At 34.0% G+C, this 20630-nt stretch overlaps 10 protein-coding genes across 10 annotated transcripts; 6 read left to right on the forward strand and 4 right to left on the reverse strand. All coding sequences in view use genetic code 12, as the record gives it.

Annotated features, from left to right (window-relative positions):
* Window positions 1-458: 458 nt before the first annotated feature.
* On the forward strand, window positions 459-2537 carry RJT21DRAFT_116478 (uncharacterized protein; the record flags this gene model as incomplete). The annotated part of the gene is made up of 1 exon (XM_064880431.1): window positions 459-2537. The coding sequence occupies one exon, from the start codon at window positions 459-461 to the stop codon at window positions 2535-2537; it is 2079 nt and encodes a 692-aa protein (XP_064736096.1).
* Window positions 2538-4350: 1813 nt separating this feature from the next.
* Window positions 4351-5457, forward strand: RJT21DRAFT_131897 (NAD(P)-dependent alcohol dehydrogenase; the record flags this gene model as incomplete). Its single annotated transcript, XM_064883088.1, has 1 exon — window positions 4351-5457. One exon carries the CDS (start codon window positions 4351-4353, stop codon window positions 5455-5457), a length of 1107 nt encoding a protein of 368 aa, XP_064736097.1.
* Window positions 5458-6682: 1225 nt separating this feature from the next.
* RJT21DRAFT_123382 (uncharacterized protein) lies at window positions 6683-10300 on the forward strand. The gene has a single exon (XM_064882699.1). The coding sequence runs from the start codon at window positions 6950-6952 to the stop codon at window positions 10172-10174; it is 3225 nt and encodes a 1074-aa protein (XP_064736098.1). The 5' UTR covers window positions 6683-6949; the 3' UTR covers window positions 10175-10300.
* FUS1 (Fus1p) lies at window positions 10301-11570 on the reverse strand (the record flags this gene model as incomplete). The annotated part of the gene is made up of 1 exon (XM_064882933.1): window positions 10301-11570. The coding sequence occupies one exon, from the start codon at window positions 11568-11570 to the stop codon at window positions 10326-10328; it is 1245 nt and encodes a 414-aa protein (XP_064736099.1). The 3' UTR covers window positions 10301-10325.
* Window positions 11571-11869: 299 nt separating this feature from the next.
* On the reverse strand, window positions 11870-12922 carry DPP2 (phosphatidate phosphatase). Its single transcript, XM_064882700.1, has one exon. The coding sequence runs from the start codon at window positions 12883-12885 to the stop codon at window positions 11989-11991; it is 897 nt and encodes a 298-aa protein (XP_064736100.1). The 5' UTR covers window positions 12886-12922; the 3' UTR covers window positions 11870-11988.
* Window positions 12923-13055: 133 nt separating this feature from the next.
* Window positions 13056-14637, reverse strand: RJT21DRAFT_123385 (permease). Its single transcript, XM_064882701.1, has one exon. It carries the CDS (start codon window positions 14597-14599, stop codon window positions 13091-13093), a length of 1509 nt encoding a protein of 502 aa, XP_064736101.1. The 5' UTR covers window positions 14600-14637; the 3' UTR covers window positions 13056-13090.
* Window positions 14638-14977: 340 nt separating this feature from the next.
* On the forward strand, window positions 14978-15879 carry EGD1 (Egd1p). The gene has a single exon (XM_064882702.1). The coding sequence runs from the start codon at window positions 15019-15021 to the stop codon at window positions 15478-15480; it is 462 nt and encodes a 153-aa protein (XP_064736102.1). The 5' UTR covers window positions 14978-15018; the 3' UTR covers window positions 15481-15879.
* Window positions 15880-16289: 410 nt separating this feature from the next.
* On the forward strand, window positions 16290-18532 carry GAD1 (glutamate decarboxylase). The gene has a single exon (XM_064882703.1). It carries the CDS (start codon window positions 16691-16693, stop codon window positions 18407-18409), a length of 1719 nt encoding a protein of 572 aa, XP_064736103.1. The 5' UTR covers window positions 16290-16690; the 3' UTR covers window positions 18410-18532.
* On the forward strand, window positions 18528-19885 carry RJT21DRAFT_123388 (uncharacterized protein). Its single transcript, XM_064882704.1, has one exon. It carries the CDS (start codon window positions 18881-18883, stop codon window positions 19778-19780), a length of 900 nt encoding a protein of 299 aa, XP_064736104.1. The 5' UTR covers window positions 18528-18880; the 3' UTR covers window positions 19781-19885.
* RJT21DRAFT_89760 (U2 snRNP complex subunit YSF3) lies at window positions 19863-20117 on the reverse strand (the record flags this gene model as incomplete). The annotated part of the gene is made up of 1 exon (XM_064885621.1): window positions 19863-20117. The coding sequence occupies one exon, from the start codon at window positions 20115-20117 to the stop codon at window positions 19863-19865; it is 255 nt and encodes an 84-aa protein (XP_064736105.1).
* Window positions 20118-20630: the final 513 nt, after the last annotated feature.

The raw sequence follows: 20630 nt of genomic DNA on the forward strand, positions 1-20630 counted from the left end.
GGCTTTTACTACGGCTACGGCTATATACACCCACTGCACCAACACCAACACCAGTACCAGTACTTACAATAATACTTCCGGGCTGTAAAACGCCGATAAAGCAATAGCTTACACGAGGCGCATGCTATTGTGTTGTCTCGCACGCTATTGGTGGATCAAAGATACCTCCTATATGTTCATTGTGGTACTATTGCTGGTAAATATATACTAGTCCGTTTTTCTAAGGAGATTACCATACAAAGGAACATTTTTGCTCGGCTGAAAGCCAAATTGGGCTTACCTTCTTTTAAGTATACAGAGTGTATATAAATGCTTGGGTGAAGATTTTTCAACTATAATAAGTAGTAGAGAAAAGAAAGATTGAGGCATGGATGTATATAGTAGATAAGTTAATAACAACACAAAGTTGATACTTAACTGCAGGTTACTTATCACAAGTTTGAGCTCCTACAATCAAGATGTCCGGGCTAATAGATAGGGTACAGTTGACTAAATCAGTTAATTTCTTAATAAGCAAATACGATCAAAATGATTTCAATATATTTAATTCTCAAAATATTGATGATTTGAACGATGCTAAAGCTCCAGCCTTACTAGAACAAATCAAAGATGAAAAGAGACAAGGTTTTGAATTGGAGAAGCAGAAGCTTGGGTTTATGATGTCGAATTTCATTGCATTTTGTGGATGGTCAGATTGTCCCATCAGAAGATTAAGTTCAGCCTATCTTTCTTCGGCACAATATTTCATTGATTTTCAGTCTCTATCAGAGGAAGCTCTCAGTCAAATAGGAATAATAAGGGATACAATAGTTTCAGATGGTGCTCAAAATGTTCCTCTAATTGAATATTTTCAATCTTGGTTTTATATTTCAAAGTTGTTTTTCACTTCATTACCTTCTTTTATTCATGAAGATGCTCAATTATCAAACACCAGGATCAATTATAGCGGATCTCGGAAATATTTTGAAAAGTATTGCCAAGTTTTTCCATCCACTTTTCAATTTCCAGACGGTGATTTGGAACTAAAATTAGGTAAAGTCTCATTAAATATTAATCTTGTAAAGCAAACTCGCTTCTTGTCAATTGATACGATTACAAGACCCCAGAATGAAGCTCAATTGGAATGGTTGTTCCAATCTTTATTTATGCATAGTATCTTGAAAATTTTATCAACGAAATTTGGTCCATCTCGTGTAATTCAACAAGATAATACTAGCGGTATAGTACGTCCTGATTTAGGAATAGAAGTGGTGAAAAATAATGAAAAGTTTACCGTACCAATTGAAATGAAGTATAGTGGGTTGAGAAGAGCAGTAGACACAATTAAGAATCCGGATACACCATTTTTGGGACCAAATTCATTTAGAGAGCTTTTCAATCAAAGTATATATCAGATCTTAAGTTATAATTCTGAACTAGGATTCATTCTTGACAGGTCTTCAATAATCATTATTAGAATTAAACTGCCAGCGGTTATAAGTCAAATGGTGAATCAAAGTGATGGTACAATTATAAGAATCATTGACTGTGAAGTGCTGTGTTTAGAGCATAGTACTAATGGCAATAATTTAGTAACAATCTTAATTAGTTATTTATTGGATTATTTTACTGACATCGATAGTGACCGTACTAACAAAGTGAAAGAATTATTTAAATATTTTGAGTTAACTGAAACTCAAGAACGCCAAATGTTGTTAAATAGGTCGGAATTTATTCATAATCAATGGTCGAATAGGTTCTCAGATTATAGTTTAGTAAACAATTCTTTCGTGCATACTAAATATCCAGATATTCAGATTCCTCGTGATATTTTTGAAATCAAGAATCTAATTAGAGGTTGGAACACAAGAAATGAGAATGAATTTAAAATTGGAGACAATTTAAGGAAAGAAGACCCACTTGAGAAACACTTTTCTAAAGTTTTTCTATGCAACGTTGTCAGTACAAAGAGACAACTTGTCTTAAAAGTTTACGACCCTCTTTCGGCACCAATACTAAATAATGTTTCAGGCTTATCGGATGTATTATTTCACCAAGTGTTCAATTATATACTTGAAATGTTTTTTTCAGAAATCAAAGCCTATCTAAGGATCAGAGGTGAACCGAGAGGATTAGGTGAAGATCCACCAGACAGTTTTGGTGGTACATCTGGAAGGCTATTAGTGAGACAAGCACAAATTGTTAATTATTTGCCTTATTTATATGAGTTTGGGTTTTATACGGGAAAATCATTTAGCGGCTTTTATTTAATAGAGGAATATATTAAAGATGACAAATTAAACTGCAATTTTGAGACGTTATGCATGTTGGCAAGGGTTGCTTTATCAACAATCCATTCCCTAGGCTTAATTCATGGTGATATTCACCAATATAATATTATATATGATAGTACAAGACAGAGGGTATTTTTAATAGATTTTGGTAAATCGACCTTTACTAACTTCCAACTGAGTGTGAAAAGCAAAGAATCTGATCGTCAGGCGTTGGAAATTGCATTAATGGATATAAGGCATGCTAGAAATATTGCAAATAATTGAATATATATATACAGTGTTTTTTACTTTTTTTTCATACTTCCGACTTTTTTCTTCAGACCAACCGGGCAAATAATTTTCAAGCCGTTCATTTTATTTCTGCATACTTCCGAGGTCGAATTTGTTCGTACCATAAAAATACTATTCAAACTATTTAAGACTATTTTTGTTGTAGTATGCTGTTGTACTGTACATTATAATATTGTAGTCATTGACAATTAACCATTTCAGGTCCCAACCACAAAAATAGAATATAATATAAGAAAATATAAATAAACTATGCCAGATCATTGGAATTAAATGCAGTTAATCCTGTTGTTAGTTATTATTGTAAGATATATGTTTTAGAATATATCTAATCTAATAAATTACATACTACTTCCAAAGATATTGAAATTTTTACTATCAAGTTATTAGATGACACTGAAGCTATTAAACAGAATAATGAGGATGAAAGTGTTCAAAAAGCTTTGAATGATAAATCAATTTCCATAAGTTTAGTCCTATCATTTGCCTATAAATTGTTTAACTCATGTCTTGAAGATTTATCACAAATTAGTAGATCTACAAATAGACCGGCTTTAGTAGGGAAATTTAGAGCAACATTAGTGTTTTTATCTTTATTATCAGTCTTTACTGGTGATAAAAATGCAGATAGTGTTATCGATTGGGAAAAATTGACTGGTGGTAAGGCAGCCAACGCTCAATTATTTGAATTACAAAACAAAGATAAGATTAAAGTATTGAAATTTCAATTGTCAAAATTGATCAAAGGGGAAGTTACTTATAAAGATGAACCAGATGATAAAGAACTTGAGGCTGAATTGGATAGATAGCTAAGATCCAGAAACTTTCTAAGTTTGCTATCTCAGCATTGAATTATGAGGACATTGAAACAGCCGAGAAGGAATTACTTGATGCATTAGATTTGCTTAAAAAATTGAAATTACAGGAGGATCAAGAGTAGTTGTATATGCTACATAATATTATACAAAATTAGTAATAGAATCAGCAATAATCACTAACATAATATGAGTAACACTACCTAATAACCGAAATATTACTTCGAAACCTCTTCCGCGTGTATAATTGTGTAATATGAACAAGACCGTACTTTGTAGGAGTTTGGCATAGTTAAGCCAAGCAAGGCTCGGCTGTAACAGTTTTTCGCACACTATTAAACGATTGCAAAATACCCTTCGGACATACACTAAATATTAACCTAGTACAGTAGTCCAATCGGCCCATGAATCTGGCGAATGTATCTGATATCGAAATATATGGAACAGCAGCATCGGAAAGCGGATAGATAACTAAGGAATATAGGATTGTTATATCCGAAATGGCTTTTACTACGGCTACGGCTATATACACCCACTGCACCAACACCAACACCAGTACCAGTACTTACAATAATACTTCCGGGCTGTAAAACGCCGATAAAGCAATAGCTTACACGAGGCGCATGCTATTGTGTTGTCTCGCACGCTATTGGTGGATCAAAGATACCTCCTATATGTTCATTGTGGTACTATTGCTGGTAAATATATACTAGTCCGTTTTTCTAAGGAGATTACCATACAAAGGAACATTTTTGCTCGGCTGAAAGCCAAATTGGGGGCTTACCTTCGGGTGCAGGAACGCCAAAATTGCCAAATTTCACATAAACAACACCATCTTATCATTCCACTGCATAATTTTGATTTGCTGGGTATTAATGTACTGAAATTGTATAAATAGATGTAGATCTGTATTAGTAATAAATTTTTATGACCATATTATGAACCGTACTTAAAAAAGGTTAAACTAAGTAAAAATGTCCTCTGCCGTTCCTAAGAAGTTTTCTGGTTTTGCTCCAGAATCCCAAGAAACTTGGGAGCATCCAAAGCTTGTACAATATGATCCTAAACCATTGTTAGCTAATGATATCACTATTAAAGTCAAGGCTTGTGGTGTCTGTGGTAGTGATTGTCATACTCTTAGTGGTAATTGGGGCCCTTATAGAAGACCTGATTTAGTTGTTGGACATGAAATTGTTGGAGAAGTTATTGAAGTTGGTCCTGATGTTACAGAACATAAATTAGGTGATATTGTTGCTATTGGTGCTCAATCCGAAAGTTGTTTAGACTGTAATCGTTGTAAGAGTAATAATGAACAATATTGTCATAAGTTTATTACCGGAACTTATAATGCTCCATCTCCAAGACATGACAATTATATTACTCAAGGTGGTTATGCTTCTCACTTTCGTGTCCATCAACATTTTGCTGTTCCTGTTCCTAAAAATTTGGATTATGAAGCTGCTGCTCCTTTACTTTGTGGTGGTTTAACGGTTTACTCTCCAATTGTTCGTAATTTAAATTATGACTTGTCTGATAAAGTCGTCGGTATCATTGGTATTGGGGGTTTAGGTGCAATGGCTCTTCAAATTTCTCATGCTTTAGGTGCTAAAAAGGTTTATGCCTTTTCACGTAGTGATAAAAAGAAGGACGATGCCTTGAAATTAGGTGCCGATGAATTAATTGCTACTTCTAAAAAAGGTTGGAGTGAAGAACATTTAGATGAATTTGATTTGATTTTGAATTGTGCCTCTAGTGGAAAAGATGCTAATTTTAATCCTTTCTTGAGAGTATTAAAATTAGAAGGTAAATTTGTTACTGTTTCAGCTCCACCTTTATCTGAATCATTGTCTCTTTTCCCATTCTCTTTATTAGGTAATCAAGCTACTGTTAGAGGTTCAGCAATTGGATCTATCAAAGAAGCCAAGGAACTTTTGAAGTTGTATGCTGATAAGGGTTTGAAACCATGGATTGAAAGAGTTCCAATCAGTGAAGAAGGTGTTCATGAAGTTGTTACTCGTTGTTACAAGAGTGATGTAAGATACAGGTTCGTTTTAACTGATTTTGATAAACTTTTCGGTTAAAGTTAGTTCTTCTTTTATTTTCGTAAGAATAAAGACATAGTATATTTTAATCATTCTAGCATATGAATATTACGTCATAGTAATTATAAACTTAAGTACATCTTCAAAATAATACTTAATTCATACTATATAATTTTAAATAGATTTGATACAGAATGTTTAACAAAGTAAAGAATTAAGTTTGAAGAGTATAATAGAGCCCCTTTGAAAGTTAATACCGAACTCTATTTGTTGGATATCGGAGAAGTTCAAAAAGTTCGAAGTAGAAGAATGTAACTCTAATTAATAACACGTATCTTTTTAACGGTTGCAAACATTTGATGCACTTTTAAACAAAAATACTACATACTTTGGTCCTGATTACTTTGGTCCTGATTATATAGAGGCGGCGTGTTGCATTGTATTGTATTGTGTGCCAATGTTGGAAGTATAGGATAGTATTCCTATAATCCACAAGTAAACGGAGCAATTGAAACAAAATGAATAAGCAGCAATCCAGTTAAAGAAAAAGATGCTATTACGCCATTAAACATCCTAAGCCAAATGAGCCTCCATAGTTAAGATTCGACAACAAAAGGGCAGTAACTGCTTTTGTCTTCTCCGAGTATTTTTTTCCAATGAGCGCCTTCAATTTTTTAGCGTACTTCGTACGTGTATGCGGACGTCGCAGCATCTTTACTTAATTTGGGTTATTATGGCCAAACAGAGTCAAAAACAAAGCAGTGCTTTCTGCACTATTTTTTCTTAGACAATTACCAATAACGGCAACAACATAGTGTTGGTTGATCTTAAGCTTAGACAAAAGCCATAACCTATTGATATTCTTTGTGCATGTATACCCTTTTACAAAGTTTTGATTTAATGTCATATGAACATTTGGTTGTTGTGACAATAATTAAATGTTATATAAACGAGATTGTCCCCCTTTAACAACTCCAAGTATAAAGTAGATAAATATTCTTGATTTTGATCTCTAAGTCATCGTTAATCTACCCAATTCAATTTTGGTCCATTCCTCCATTGGCACCGCATTAAAAGTAGATTCAATGGTTAAGATAACTGTAGCTGTCTATCCAAGAAAACACGAATTGCAGTTTGATTTACTTTTCAACATAAAAAATAAAAACTCAAAGAAAAAATAAATAAAATAAAAACAATCCACAAAACCCGAAGTCACATAACAAACAAAAGAGTTCTTTGATTTTTTTCATTGAACGACAGACAACTGGCATTAAGTATCATTATTCTACAGCCAGCTCAGTTACGGTCACCGTCAAAGTCAGTCCTGAAGCACCGTCGCAATAGTGACATCCAAATCGTAATTTCAATTTATCCCACTTTATTAATTCAATCCTGTTCGTCATACTAAACTAGATTTTGATTGTTTGGTCCCCACACATCGACAAACTAGTCATTCAAACCAGAAATCAGCGATAACAATTCAGATATCACCACCAAAATATTATAAATATAATAATATATATATATAACGATGGAAGCTGTAAAGAAACGATTTTCTTCTAATAGCTCCCAGACGTTGTCTCCTAAAAAGAGAGATAATACGAGATCACAATCTCCAAGTCCTGCACCAATAAGTACTCTTGGAGATTATGATCCCAATACCTTATCACCAGAATTAGTTCCTATAGCCACTTTAATGGCTTCACAATCCCATCGTCGTTATACTGAAGGCGTATTTATGCTTTATTATGATTTAAATGGTGATGGGAAGCCAGCCGATAGAATTTGGAAAGAAGTATATGGGATTTTAACCGGTAACCAATTAGCGTATTGGGATGCAGCTAATTTATCTCAATATAGAAATAATCCAGAAGCTCTCTTGGAAACTTCAGCCAAACCAAACTATATAAATTTTAGTGATGCCGTATATAATGCTATGAAATCTTTACCATCAGCAAAACAAAATTTAGAAAATATTATTTTAGTATCAACTACCTTAAAAAATAGATATATTTTACAATTTAAATCCAGTGAAGATCTCGCTCAATGGTATTCTGCTTTAAGATTATCAAGTTTTGAATATAATTCCTTACAAGAAGCTTATACTGGGGCATTATTATCAGCTAGAGGATCTCGATTATCAGATATTAGAACCATTTTAGCTGAAAAGAGGTTTGATCATGAAGATTGGGTTAGTATAAGATATGGAAGTGGTATGGCTTGGAAAAGATGTTTTGCAGTCATAGAACCTTCTGTATCAAAGAAGAAATCTTTTACATCCGGTAGAATATTATTCTTTGAAACAGATCAAAAGAAGAAGAAACAGTTAATGGCTGTTGCTTCAACTGCATCATCTGCTACTGCTATTTATCCACAATCTCCTTTATTAATCGATCATAGTACTTTATTGAAAGTTGAAGCTTCAATTAATTTTAAATCTCCATCTATAAAACCTACTAAAAAATCCAATGATGATTCTAGAAATACAGCTATATTTATTATGCCTGAACCTCATTCAGCAGTTCCTGGATTTGATACTTTAATTAGATTCTTAGTACCTTTAATGGATTCATTTGGTCTTTATGGTAGACCTCAAAGATTAAAAGCAAATAGAACTGATCCGGATTCTTTATTATTTGGTTTACCTACTTTACCTCATGTTCATTATTTACAATTAGAGGATGTACAACAATTAACTTCTAGAAGTGATTTTATATCTTGGGATGTTAAAACTTGGAATGCCAACATTAAGAATTTATTAAAATCAAAATTAGATCGTGGTTATCTTGGTTGTGGAACTCCTAGAGGAGTTACTGGAGCTATTCAATCATTAAGTAAACCTAATTCTCCATTAATTGGAGGACCTCGTTCACCTTCAGCTTCTTCTACTTCTTTACCATTTGGTTCATCACTTAATACAAATAATACTAGTAATAGTCATTTACCTCCAGCTCCTCCATCGAAACAGCTTGGAAAGTCCGAGTATCAACCAAGAAATATCAAAGATTTATCCATCGATACGGATAAACCCCAACCTATACCACCACAATCTCAACAACAACCATTTGGTCAATACGGTATTAATCCTTCTCAGCCATTACCTAAGGCTAGACCTCAACAATTAGCTGCTCAACAACAGCTCAATAAGGATAATCATAAATCTTTACAATTGGATGATATCTATCAAAAGTATTCATCTATTCAAGCACCTTCTGATCAATATCAAAGACAACAGATATTGAATAGTGGACAAATGAATATTGCTGAAAATGATTTACCAGCAGATGTTCGTAGATTAGATGATTCTGAATTTAATTCTTATCCTAAGGGTAATGAAGGAGTATTCAGTGATGAATCAGAAGATGAATCAGAAGATGAAGAACCCAAGAGACAAATCGGATTAATTCCTAATGCTTCCAATTCTTCTTCTGGTTTAAGTAGTAATGGAGGAGGAGGAGGTAATTTATTAAATATCCCAAGTTATAATAATAGAAACAGTAGTTATTCATCAGTTCAATCCCCCATGACTCAATACAATGAATTCAATGAACAATTCAATAGAACATTAACCATTTCAAAACATGCACCTAGAAATTATGGTGAACTTACTTATAATGATAATTCAGATGATGAAGCTCAAGCTCCAACTCCTCCAACCCATTTCAATAATGATTATAATTTTATTCAAAAATCAAAACCTTCTTATAACTTATCCGAGAATATAAATCATATTAGACAAGGTTCTACTACTCCTCAAAGTGAAGTTTTCCCGGAAAATAAATCGATTCATTCAGAAGCTGGTAGATTAAGTACTGGCTCATCTTCAACTTCTCAAGGATCTTTTACTCAAGGTGAACCAGAGAAGATTACTCCTTATCCTGTATCTCCTCAAAAGGCCAGTCCTACTCCTATTCCTCCTCAAGGTCCGACTTATAAACCAAGATTCATATCATCTCCAAACTCATCTCAGAACCAGTTACCTCAATTCAAATCTCCTGGTAAGAAACCTCCTCCAGATTTTGACGATATAAAAACTACACCAATTCAATCTTCTTATGCGGCTGCTCCTGTTCCTGCTCCTGTACCAGCTCCAGCACCAGTTCCAGTTGCTCACCAGCAGATAAAGATGCCAACCTTACCACCGCAGCAACGTTCGGGCCTGTTAACCATAGCTCCACAGGCTCCTCCTCAACAACAAGCATATCCACAATCTCAGAGCTATGGCTATGTCAAACAGCAACCACAACCTCAACCACAGGTTGTACAAATGCCTCCTCAAATATACGTTCAACAACCTTCACCCCTTCCACCTCCACAACAACAAGCAGTGAGATCCATGGTTAATCCGCCTCCTCCTCAGCAAGTAAACTATCGTCCACAACAACAACCACAAGCTCCTATGCAGCAATATGCTCCTCGTCCCCAACAATCTCAACAGTATCCTCCTAGTGGATATGGTCAACAACCTCAAGGTTATCCTCCTCAAGGCTACCCACAGCAACAGCAGCAACCAAGAATTCCAAGAACCAACGGAGGTGTTCCTGGTCAACCACCAAGAGGTTATGGGAACCTGGGCCCATACGCACAGGCTTATCCTCAACAACAGGCACCACCACCTCAGCAACATCAACAACCACCCCAACCACAACCACAATCAAGGCATCCGTTTGCTAGTATTGGAGGGGGAAGTGGTCCTTATCCTACGCCCAACCAAAGAAAGAACGTTAATAATATTGATCCATCCAGACGATTCTAAGTCGCTTGGTTCAGTTGTTAGGTTATGATTTTGTTACGATGTTCTTGTGTGTATTATGAATTCTTCCATTTATATATTTACTTACTTTATTCTCTATATGTATTTCAATAACTATTTTAGACCCTTTACTACTTTACTGTACTGTACTTCCTTATAACTTTTGTAAACATAATCTTGGCACCATACCTTCATCTTTAGCATTTATAGAACCATAGTATTCAGCACCTTTTCTAATTAGTTTAACTTTACACCACCCATCTGAATGTTCTGTTAGCATCACTACCATATCACCAGTTCGGATAGTTAACTCATCATCAAGATTCTTGGAATATGCCTTAATTACAATGTATTTCTTATCGTCATAATGTATGCTATTGCTTATACCTCCCAGCAAAGGATCCAACGATTTCTCAGGTACAACTATTGGAGGAAGGGAGAAGTTCCGTTTATGTCTCAGAGACTGTTCGTTTAATGGAATTGATAATACCTTTGATTCTATTGGGGTTGAGTCAGCACTAACTTCTTTCTTATTACCAGCAGCAGGCGATGGTCTACTGAGATTAAATCGTTTGAGGATCATAGGGGAAATGATGGAGTCACGCCATTGTTTTCGGGGTTGGGGTAATATTGAAGTTTCTTGTAAAGATGGAACATCATCAGCTCGAATAATTCTACTGAAACGATCCTTAAGCATATATCCTAAAGATCTTCTCTTTGGAATAGATTGTTGATTAGCCTCCAAATCCACCCCATGATTGTTTTCATTCATAGTCTTCTCACTTTCAACATCTTGACCATTGTAATTATAGAATTGAGATTGGTAAGTCAACATTTTCTCTTGGGTGTTCTTGAACTTATGCTTCTTAATGACTATAAAAGATAATACTAATATGATTAAGAAACCAACAATGGAAACCGGTAAACCAATAGCTAAACCTAACCGTAATGAACTTGAACCTGTTGGTGTTGTATTATTTGTAACCATGGCAATAGACGAAGTGCTCGTAGACGATATGCTAGAGCTAGCTGTTGACGAAAACTGAGAAGTATGAGAAGATGATTGAACTGGTATATTCGAACCAGAAACTGCTGTATCTACCAATATTGCTGTAGGTGTAGGTTGGGCTGTAATGATCACTTGCCCGGCAAGTGTTGCACTTACTGTTGGAGCTGTTGAAGTCGTAGAAGTTGCGGGCTTGGGAATAGTAATTACTGTAGTTTGTTCATATAAATTTTGAGGAGCAGTCACTGTCTGAGGTTGATTATTAGCAGGAGTTACAGTAACAGTTTGTTGTTGTGAACTACTAGTACCAAGTAAATAAGTTGAAGTTAAAGTTAACATGACAGTAACATTAGTATCTGTGTCATCGGCACCGGCAGTCACTGTGACAGTCATAGTTATGAATATTATTGAGAGTACTTACAATACACTACAGACCATAGCAGGCTACACAATTTATTTATATACTACTAAACTTTAGTACTGGTTTGATATAAGTTTCAAAATAATAAGCGATTTCCCGATTGGGACTGTTTTAAAGAGGTCGCACAATAAATTTTGCAGTCATTTGTAGGAGTTCTCTGGTGTTTCAGAATGTCTAACCTGAGACAACTGCCATACACACACCAAATATTTCATTTCACCATACTGTAATATTACGTAGGATGGTAAAGTGATTTAATGACTATATGCAAGTTATATTATTAAGTTAAATTATTTATTTTTAGTTATACACATTATGTAATATTACAGTTTCTTTAAGTATTAGATACTATATATTAGCTCTAGTAGTCACTATATAGTCGTTAGTATATTAACGAGGTAATAATGGTTCTGAATAATTAGATTCAATTTCATCTAAAGTTCTATCACAGTCTTCAGAATATATCGATGGGAAATATCTTAAGTATGATGTTATAGCAAAGAAAATTCCAATACAACCCCCTAAAATGATATCCACGAAATGGTGTCTATAATCCTGAGTTCTACTTAATGCAATATAACTGGATAATAAGATTGGTAATCCCGCAATTATAAATTTATGAAGTGGTTGAGAAGAATTTGTTTTCAGTGTAAGTTTGAATTGTCCTGTAAGCCAAAGGGATAAATACAATAATGCACTAAAACTGATAGAAGAATGACCAGAAGGTGTAGATCTCATTCCATCAGTTAAAATTCTCTTACCTAATGGAGCTGTACAAACAGAAATATCAACTAAAACATCCGAGGGAGTACCAATGGCAGCTCCACAACGAGCAAGAAAATCTGGTCTTGGTCTTGCAATCCAGTTTTTTAATATATCTGTTACAACTCCATTGACTGACAATGATATAACAAGGCCTAACAATGCTATTTGTAGATTATGTAATGCCTTTTCTTGACTATTATTATTATTACTATTGTTATTACTATTGTTATTAGTTAATTTTGTTTGTTTATATAACGTATACGAAGTAATGACAATAATAGGAATGAAAAATGCTATTAATAGACAAAGTGTACCACTAACTCTTTCGTGAATAGCGAATGGATGTGATATGGTTAAGTCATTAAGACTGAATTGTCTTTCAAATGGTTTTGCATGCTCGGCCACTATAAAGAAATACACTATTAACACAAGAGCTACGATCCAATCAGGTAGAAACTTTTGAAATTCTCGTCCCTTAACATAGTCTACAATGACTGAAGGATTCAATAGTATTTGTGCCATAATACTTTGGTGTCTATTATTGTTATGGTTACGATTACTTTACGATTACTTTACTTTTACTTTTTGAACTGGATTTTATATTCGTATTTTTCGGCTTTAACGTGTTCACTTCGCGTGTGGCCAGTTTCCCCATTTGGCAGTACACTGTTAATTAATACTTCCATAATATAATGATGTATAATCTATAATGTAATAATATAATAATCTATGTAGTTTTATAAGCTCTATAGTAGATATATCCGAGGATTTGCACCATTGCCAAAATACAGAGACCAGCTGTAATTTGGAATGAAAGGTTATAACACGCAGAACCCTTAGCACATACATATTCTTGAGCTTTATCATCCCATTTAGTAGTGTTTCCATCGTAAACATATCCAAATATCTTTGTCATAAGGGTAAGACCAAAAGTCGTAGCTGTATACATTGCTCCCCAAATAAAACTGTAGTTTTTCATATTGAAGAGATCAGATACAATTGCAGGATAACTTGCAAAACTAAATCCATAGGCATATCCAATTAATGCGGAAGCAATCAGAAGGTAAATATTAACAGTTCTTAAATCAAGAGCCACAATATCTATTAATATAGAGTTCAAAAGATGACCAGTAAGCATGATACTTAAACCTATTATTAATACCCAATGTCTTTGACTGTGTAACTTATGGACAAAGAAATCAGATGCTGGGCCGGAAGTTAATCTACCAAGAAAGGATGCAACAGCAATAATGGAGACATGTAAAGCTTGTAAATGGATTAATGAAGGTATGGAAGAATTAACATCAGGAGGTACCACTCTTGTGAAATAATAATGTAGAGCCTTAAGCACAAATCCAACAGAATATATATACATTTGTCCCAAACCTTGTACTATAGCCAAAATAACATAGTGATACCAGAAGACAGGATGTAAGAAGGTATCTCTCAAGCTTTTATGCTTCAAATCATCTATTGAAGACTGCTTCAAACGAATCTCTTGATCTTTGGAGTTACCAAGGAGTCGATCGGTTTCAGTGGCAGAAGATTCGATTGTCGAGGTCTCATCACTTGTTTCATCAATTTCTTCTATCTCTCCAATGATAACAGGAGTATGGTCAATATAACCATCGACTCTAATAAAAACAAATCCAATAAAGATCATTAATCCACATGCAATTGACAAAAACCCAATAAATGGACCAGCTTCTCCCTTGAATATATGAGTAGCTATTGCCAGGAAAATTAAACTTGAAATAGCAAATGATGCAATCGTAATACTTTGAGCAGTACCTTTAAAATTTGGAAAATTAACTGTAACCGCCTTAATGGAACTGAAATATCCTGCAACAGATCCTATACCAATTAAGAACATAGATCCCAATAATTGCCATAAACTACTATCTTCACCTAAATTATACTGGATATATAACCATAAATATCCGAACCCCGTCGTAAGAGAACTGATAAGCATTGGAAGTTGAGTACCATAATAATCCGTAACTAAACCTGAAAAGACTGCTCCAAAGGCTGAACCGATTGTTGCACTTATATTTAAATTGGCCGACTGAGAAGTATCTAAGTGACATTGCTTAACCAATTGAGTTGCGTATACGGAATAAGCAAATAAGGTGCCGCATGATAAGGAAACCGGAATTGATGCAACTAAGATTAACCAGTGATTGGTGAAGGGGAGAAACTGATTCACGTGCTTGACACCTTTATGAAGAACATACATGTTATAAGATAGTTGTAGATCATATACTGCTTATATACTGTAAATATAATATTCTATATTTGGATGTCTCCTTATTCATTCGTTGATTTAGCAATTATTTCACTTTTGAGCCGGTCCACAATTTCCGGTACTTGTGCAACCAGCCGACCGGGCGCGTCCTAATTTGTACAAAACTCCGATAAGAGATTATGAGTGAAAGAGTGAGCCACATTAAGATCATTGATCAGGCACATGATATGAAGTCACATGGTGTTGCATGTGACTTACTTAGTCTGAAAACTTCATAAAAAGTCGTGTGCATCCACAAATTGAGGTCGACGATTTTTCACAATTTTTTTCGTTTGCGTTTTTATGGCAAGAGTTTTAAAGCGGAATAGTGGTAGATTCATTCATTTGAGGTTAAACTATATTACGAAGAAATGCCAGTTGATCCAGAAAAATTAGCCAAATTACAAAAGGCTACTGCTAAGAAAGTCGGTGGTTCCAGAGTTAAAGCCAAGAAGGTTGTTAAAGAACAAGATGACACCAAATTAATTGAAGCTTTAGGTAAATTAAAAGCTACTAAAGTTGAAGGTGTTGAAGAAGCTAACTTCTTCAGAGAAGATGGTAAAGTCTTACATTTCAACAGAGTTGGTGTTCAAGGTGCTGCTGCTCATAACACTTTTGCCTTCACTGGTTACCCACAAGAAAAGAATGTTACTGATTTAATTCCTCAAATCTTACCACAATTAGGTGCTGAAAACTTAGAAATCTTAAGACAATTAGCTGAACAATTACAAGCTGGTAAGACTCCAGCTGACTTACAAGCTCAAGCTGCTGCCGCCGGTGGTGAAGATATTCCAGATTTAATTGAAGGTCAAAACTTCGATGATGTCGAATAAATGGATTAGTCAACATTTTTGATTTTTCATGAATTGAAGTAAAATGAATTAATTATGGAGCAAGAATTCGAAGTTTATATCTATTTATATAATATCCGATATCAATTTTTTTTCCAGCACTTTATTTGAAGGGTTAACTTCTATTTACTTTATATTTTGTGGAGTTCACAATTACTACTTAAACGAATTAGTAAATTATTATCATTTTTCAAACCATTCTTAAATCTATACTGAAAGAAAAGTGTTACATAATTTGAAAATTGTATATAAACATACATATATATTTAATGCATAACGTTTCTTTTGAAATGAATCCTATGTCTATTTCTAATTTAGCTGTACTTGTAATTCGTGGAGTAAATCGTCATGTAAATTTTGCGACACAAAAGTTTTGCGACATGCCAGTTTTGCGACAAGCGATTTTGTACGCTTTCAAATAAATAGCCGGCAGAGCAATGGCTGTAAGAAAGTTTGAAAGTTTAAAAATTATAGTTAAACATGTCATATGACACAATCTCAATGAAGGTTAAAGGTGCAGTATGTCATGATGAAACTTGTACAAATAAATAAGTAATTGTAGAAATACATTGTAGTGTTTCGTCCAGTAATTTAGTAAGCGAGGTACAACCAAAATTTGCTGTGAATTGATTGTGGAAGTAGTCCTGATCAATTGAGTAAAGAATATTCGCAAATGATAGTGGCTTCGGTAGTGTAATGGACCAGAAACAGAATGCTACACAATTCTACATATACTTAATTAGGGGCTTCATAGTGTCAGTCTATTTTAGAAGTTGACATTGCTATCCGCACTCATTAGGAGACGGCAAGTAACATTCCCATGAAATCCAATAATAATAATAAATAATAATAGTAATAATAATAATATGAACACAATCGTAATAGAATAGCTGGGCTGGACTCACGAGAAACGAATGATCCAGCCAACAATTTCATACTGAAATGGTCAACGTAATTTCACTTGCTATGTATTGTTGGATAAAGGGCTTAGGCTCCCCTATAAGTAATTAGGCAGGCACGATGGCAGGAATTTTTCACTGCGGAGGAGGGTCGGTCGGCCAGATGTGTGGTGCGAGAACTCCCCCCGGATTTACTATATAAAGTATGGTAAGTCTGAAATTTCACTATGAATTGGATTTGTAGTTGTAGTAGTAATTGTTAATTGTTAATTGTTAGTTAAGTATATTTCATCATGACTTTGAGTAAACACGTAGATGCTGAAGAGTTGGAACATAAGTTGTTGAAGAAGCACAATACAAAGAGACTGTACAAGAATGAACAGTACATTTCCAGATATGACAGTGATGAAAAGATCCCCAAATTTGAGATTCCAGAACAATCTTCAGATAAGGAATTGGTTTATAAGTATTTGAGTGAAGAATTGACTTTAGATGGTAATCCTACTTTGAATTTAGCTTCATTTGTTAATACCACTATTGATGATATTCAATTACAATTGGTTACTGATAATATCGTTAAGAATTTGGCTGATAATGATGAGTATCCTTCCTTAATTGATTTTCAACAACGTTGTATTTCCATCATTAGTAATTTATGGAATGCTCCTGCTACGTTTAACAAGGCTACTGGTAAAAGAAGTGTTAATACTGTTGGAGCAGCAACTACAGGATCATCGGAAGCAATTATGTTGGCAGGTTTAGCATTAAAGAAGAGATGGCAAGAAAAGCAAAAGGCTCAAGGGAAGTCAATTGATAATCCTAATATTATTATGGCTACTTGTGCTCAAGTTGCTTTAGAAAAGTTTGCCAGATATTTTGATGTTGAAAATAGATTAGTTCCAATTACTGAAGAATCTGGTCATGTTATTGATAGTAGTAAAATTAAAGAAAATGTCGATGAAAATACTATAGGGATCTTTGTAATTCTTGGATCTACATTTACTGGAGCTTTTGAACCCGTTGAAAAGATTAATAATCTTTTAGATGAAATTGAAAAGGAAAAGGGAATTGATGTTAGAATTCATGTTGATGGAGCATCGGGAGGATTTGTGGCTCCATTTGTTTATCCTCATTTGAAATGGGATTTCCGAGTTCCTCGTGTTGATTCTATTAATACTTCAGGTCATAAGTATGGATTAACTACTGCTGGTTTAGGTTGGGTGATTTGGAAAGATCAAGATTTATTACCAAAGAGTTTAAAGTTTTCCTTAGATTATTTGGGTGGAGTTGAAGAAACTTTTGGATTAAATTTCTCGAGAGCTGGATTCCCAGTTATTTTACAATATTATAATTTCCTTCATCTTGGTAGAGAAGGTTATACAAAAGTATTCAATAGTTGTATTGAAAATGCTAGATTATTAAGTAATATGTTGGAAGGATCTGAATACTTCGAAGTGTTATCGGTCATTCATAAAAAGATTCCAAATGCAGAAACTAAGGCTATTACTTATACTGGACCTCATGAAGAATCAACTAAACATAGTCCTAATAGTATTCGAAATGAAAATTTCGAACCTGGTTTACCAGTAGTTGCCTTTAGATTTGCTAAGAAACTTCGTGAAGATTACCCAGAAATTCCTCAACGTATCTTTTCGACTTTATTAAGAAATAAAGGATTTATCGTTCCAAACTATCATTTAAGTCCTGATGAAAATGATAAAGAAATTCTTCGTGTTGTGGTTCGTACTTCATTATCATTAAACTTGTTGGAGAAGTTATTTGTGGACATTGTTGATTCTATTGAATTATTAATTCAATCATGTGTCACTGTTCGTGAAATGATTGCTGCTAAGGATAATTCAGATGAACAAAATAAAGAAGCTATTTATAGTTTATTATTATCAATTGCTTCCAATGGTGTTGAAGATGCTAAACAATTCCAGCATAAGCTTTTGGATCATGCCGGTAATCATCATGGTAAGAATAAGAAATCTTATCGTGGTACATGTTAGGGAGTAGTGTGTGATATATAGTGGTTTTTATTTTTATTTTTATTTTTATTTTTATTTTTATTTTTATTTTTATTTTTATTTTTATTTTTATTTTTATTTTTATTTTTATTTTTATTTTTATTTATATTTATATTTATATTTATATTTATATCTAAAAGACTATGAAGTTTATGTATAATGGAAAAACTTGCGCTATGTATAAATTTGCGTCAAGTGCGTTACGTATACGCATATTGATTCGGAGCTCCGATCGGGTGCACAAATATGGTAGCGCACTCGACATCCATACACACCCCCGTATAATTAGACTTATACGCACGCCGCATACATTATAGCAACCTTAACTTAAGGGTTTAATCATGCATTTTTCGTTCCGCTGTGGTATGAAATTTTGGTATAAATAGGAGGATAAATAATACTCAACTTCAATTTGTTTCTATACAAGTTTCCTCAAGTAAGTAAGTATCTATTATGCCAGAAACCCATCCCTTTCCTAGTCTCACTAGTTCAGAGACCATTACTGGACCAAATCAAGAACATATCAGTAATCATAGATTCTTTAATATAGGGACATTTTTCCTTTCAGTATATGGAAGTTTACGATTATTGTTTAGTCATCATGGACCTCATAATAATAGTGAAGAATTTCTTAATAATGAAACACCATTTTCTTCGAGTATAATTATTGTATTAAGTTATTGGTCTCTATTTTATCTTTTACAATTGGGTTATTTATATCAATTCCCCAGTAATTTAAGAGCTTCTTTAGAAGTCGATTGGCATCTCAGTTTATTCAATTTTGGACATTTCTTATGGACAGTCTTTTATATTAAACTGTGGTATTTCCTTGCTGAAGTTGTATTATTATTAAATCTTTTGAATCTGTTGATTGTTTATTTCAATCATCAAACTTATAAGTATAGACCATTTGGAGGAGATTTCTTCAATTGGTTATTTGTTCATTTACCTGCCACTGTATTCCCATTAGGATGGTTATTATATGCTATATTCTGGAATGGAGCTATATTATTTGGAATTCATGAATTTGTAGGAAGAGTTATTTCCAACATATTAATTTGGGATTTCTTAATTGTACCATTATTATTCCTTTTATTATTTGGTGATTGGGCAGTAGCATTAACTCAATCATATTTTATGTTGGGAGTTGGAATTGGACAATTATTTACTAAACTATTTGCCTTGCAATGGATCTTTGCCTTTGTCATTAGTGGAGTTTTATTTGTCTTTAGTATTTTGGTAGCCATTACTGGTGGATTACCAGATGACAGACGAATTCCAATTCTTGAAGATGTTGAACGTCGGACAGGTACGGGACATGCCGAAGGTGCTCCATTATTAGGTAACAATTAAAAAGTGTCAGTTAGTAGTTGTAGTTAGTAGTTAGTAGTTAGTTAGTTTAGTTTAGTTTAATTAGTATTTCAACTATCTTTTTTTAACCCTTCAGTATTGGCTTCTTTTGTATAGGCAGAACCATTTTCTTAATTAACGATTGTCTATATAATTCGGGATTTTCATTTAGTATTACAGAATTGTAGAGCACTAAATGCTGGTGATGACTTAGCGATGCCAACGTATCTCGATGGACATTTGTTAAGAATTCGGTTCTGGAAGTGTCTGCATTGCCGAGGCCAATATACTTTGCTTTGAGACGGTTATAGTCGTTTTGCTCCTTAACTTTGTCGGCCATAGTCGTCGTTATGCTTTAGTGGTTAGGTAGCCAAGTTGTTTAGCAGAGATGGAAAAATGTATAGGCGGTGTAAGCGGTCGGTAAGTGCACGCTCATTTATCAATTATCATTTATCATTTATACTGTCTGTCTGTCTGTCTGACTGTCTGATTTAACAGCTTAGATGTCCAGTGATTCTATACAATAAATTGTATGGAATGGGTTATATAATCTTAGATAATACTCACAAGAGAATATAGTCTATACTGGATTGGCTGAATGAAGACACTTGATTGTTTTGCAGTCTAACCAATTTGTCAGATGAGAGTGGGTCAATCGCAGCTGCAGTCTTAGACATAAATTCGCTATACTTACCCTTCTGCTATGACTGTTACTTAATTCACAGTTTACCGATTGCTATAGTCATTGTACTGAGTACTGAGTGACCCAGTTAATTAAGGTTATACAATTCGATGGGTAGTCAATTGTAATTAAGGACCCGATCAGACAGACATTTTGTCTTTGTCTTTGTCT

Source organism: Scheffersomyces amazonensis (genome assembly GCF_036850825.1).
Source record: "Scheffersomyces amazonensis strain UFMG-HMD-26.3 chromosome Unknown RJT21scaffold_8, whole genome shotgun sequence".
In the NCBI taxonomy this organism is placed as follows: Eukaryota; Fungi; Ascomycota; class Pichiomycetes; order Serinales; family Debaryomycetaceae; genus Scheffersomyces; species Scheffersomyces amazonensis.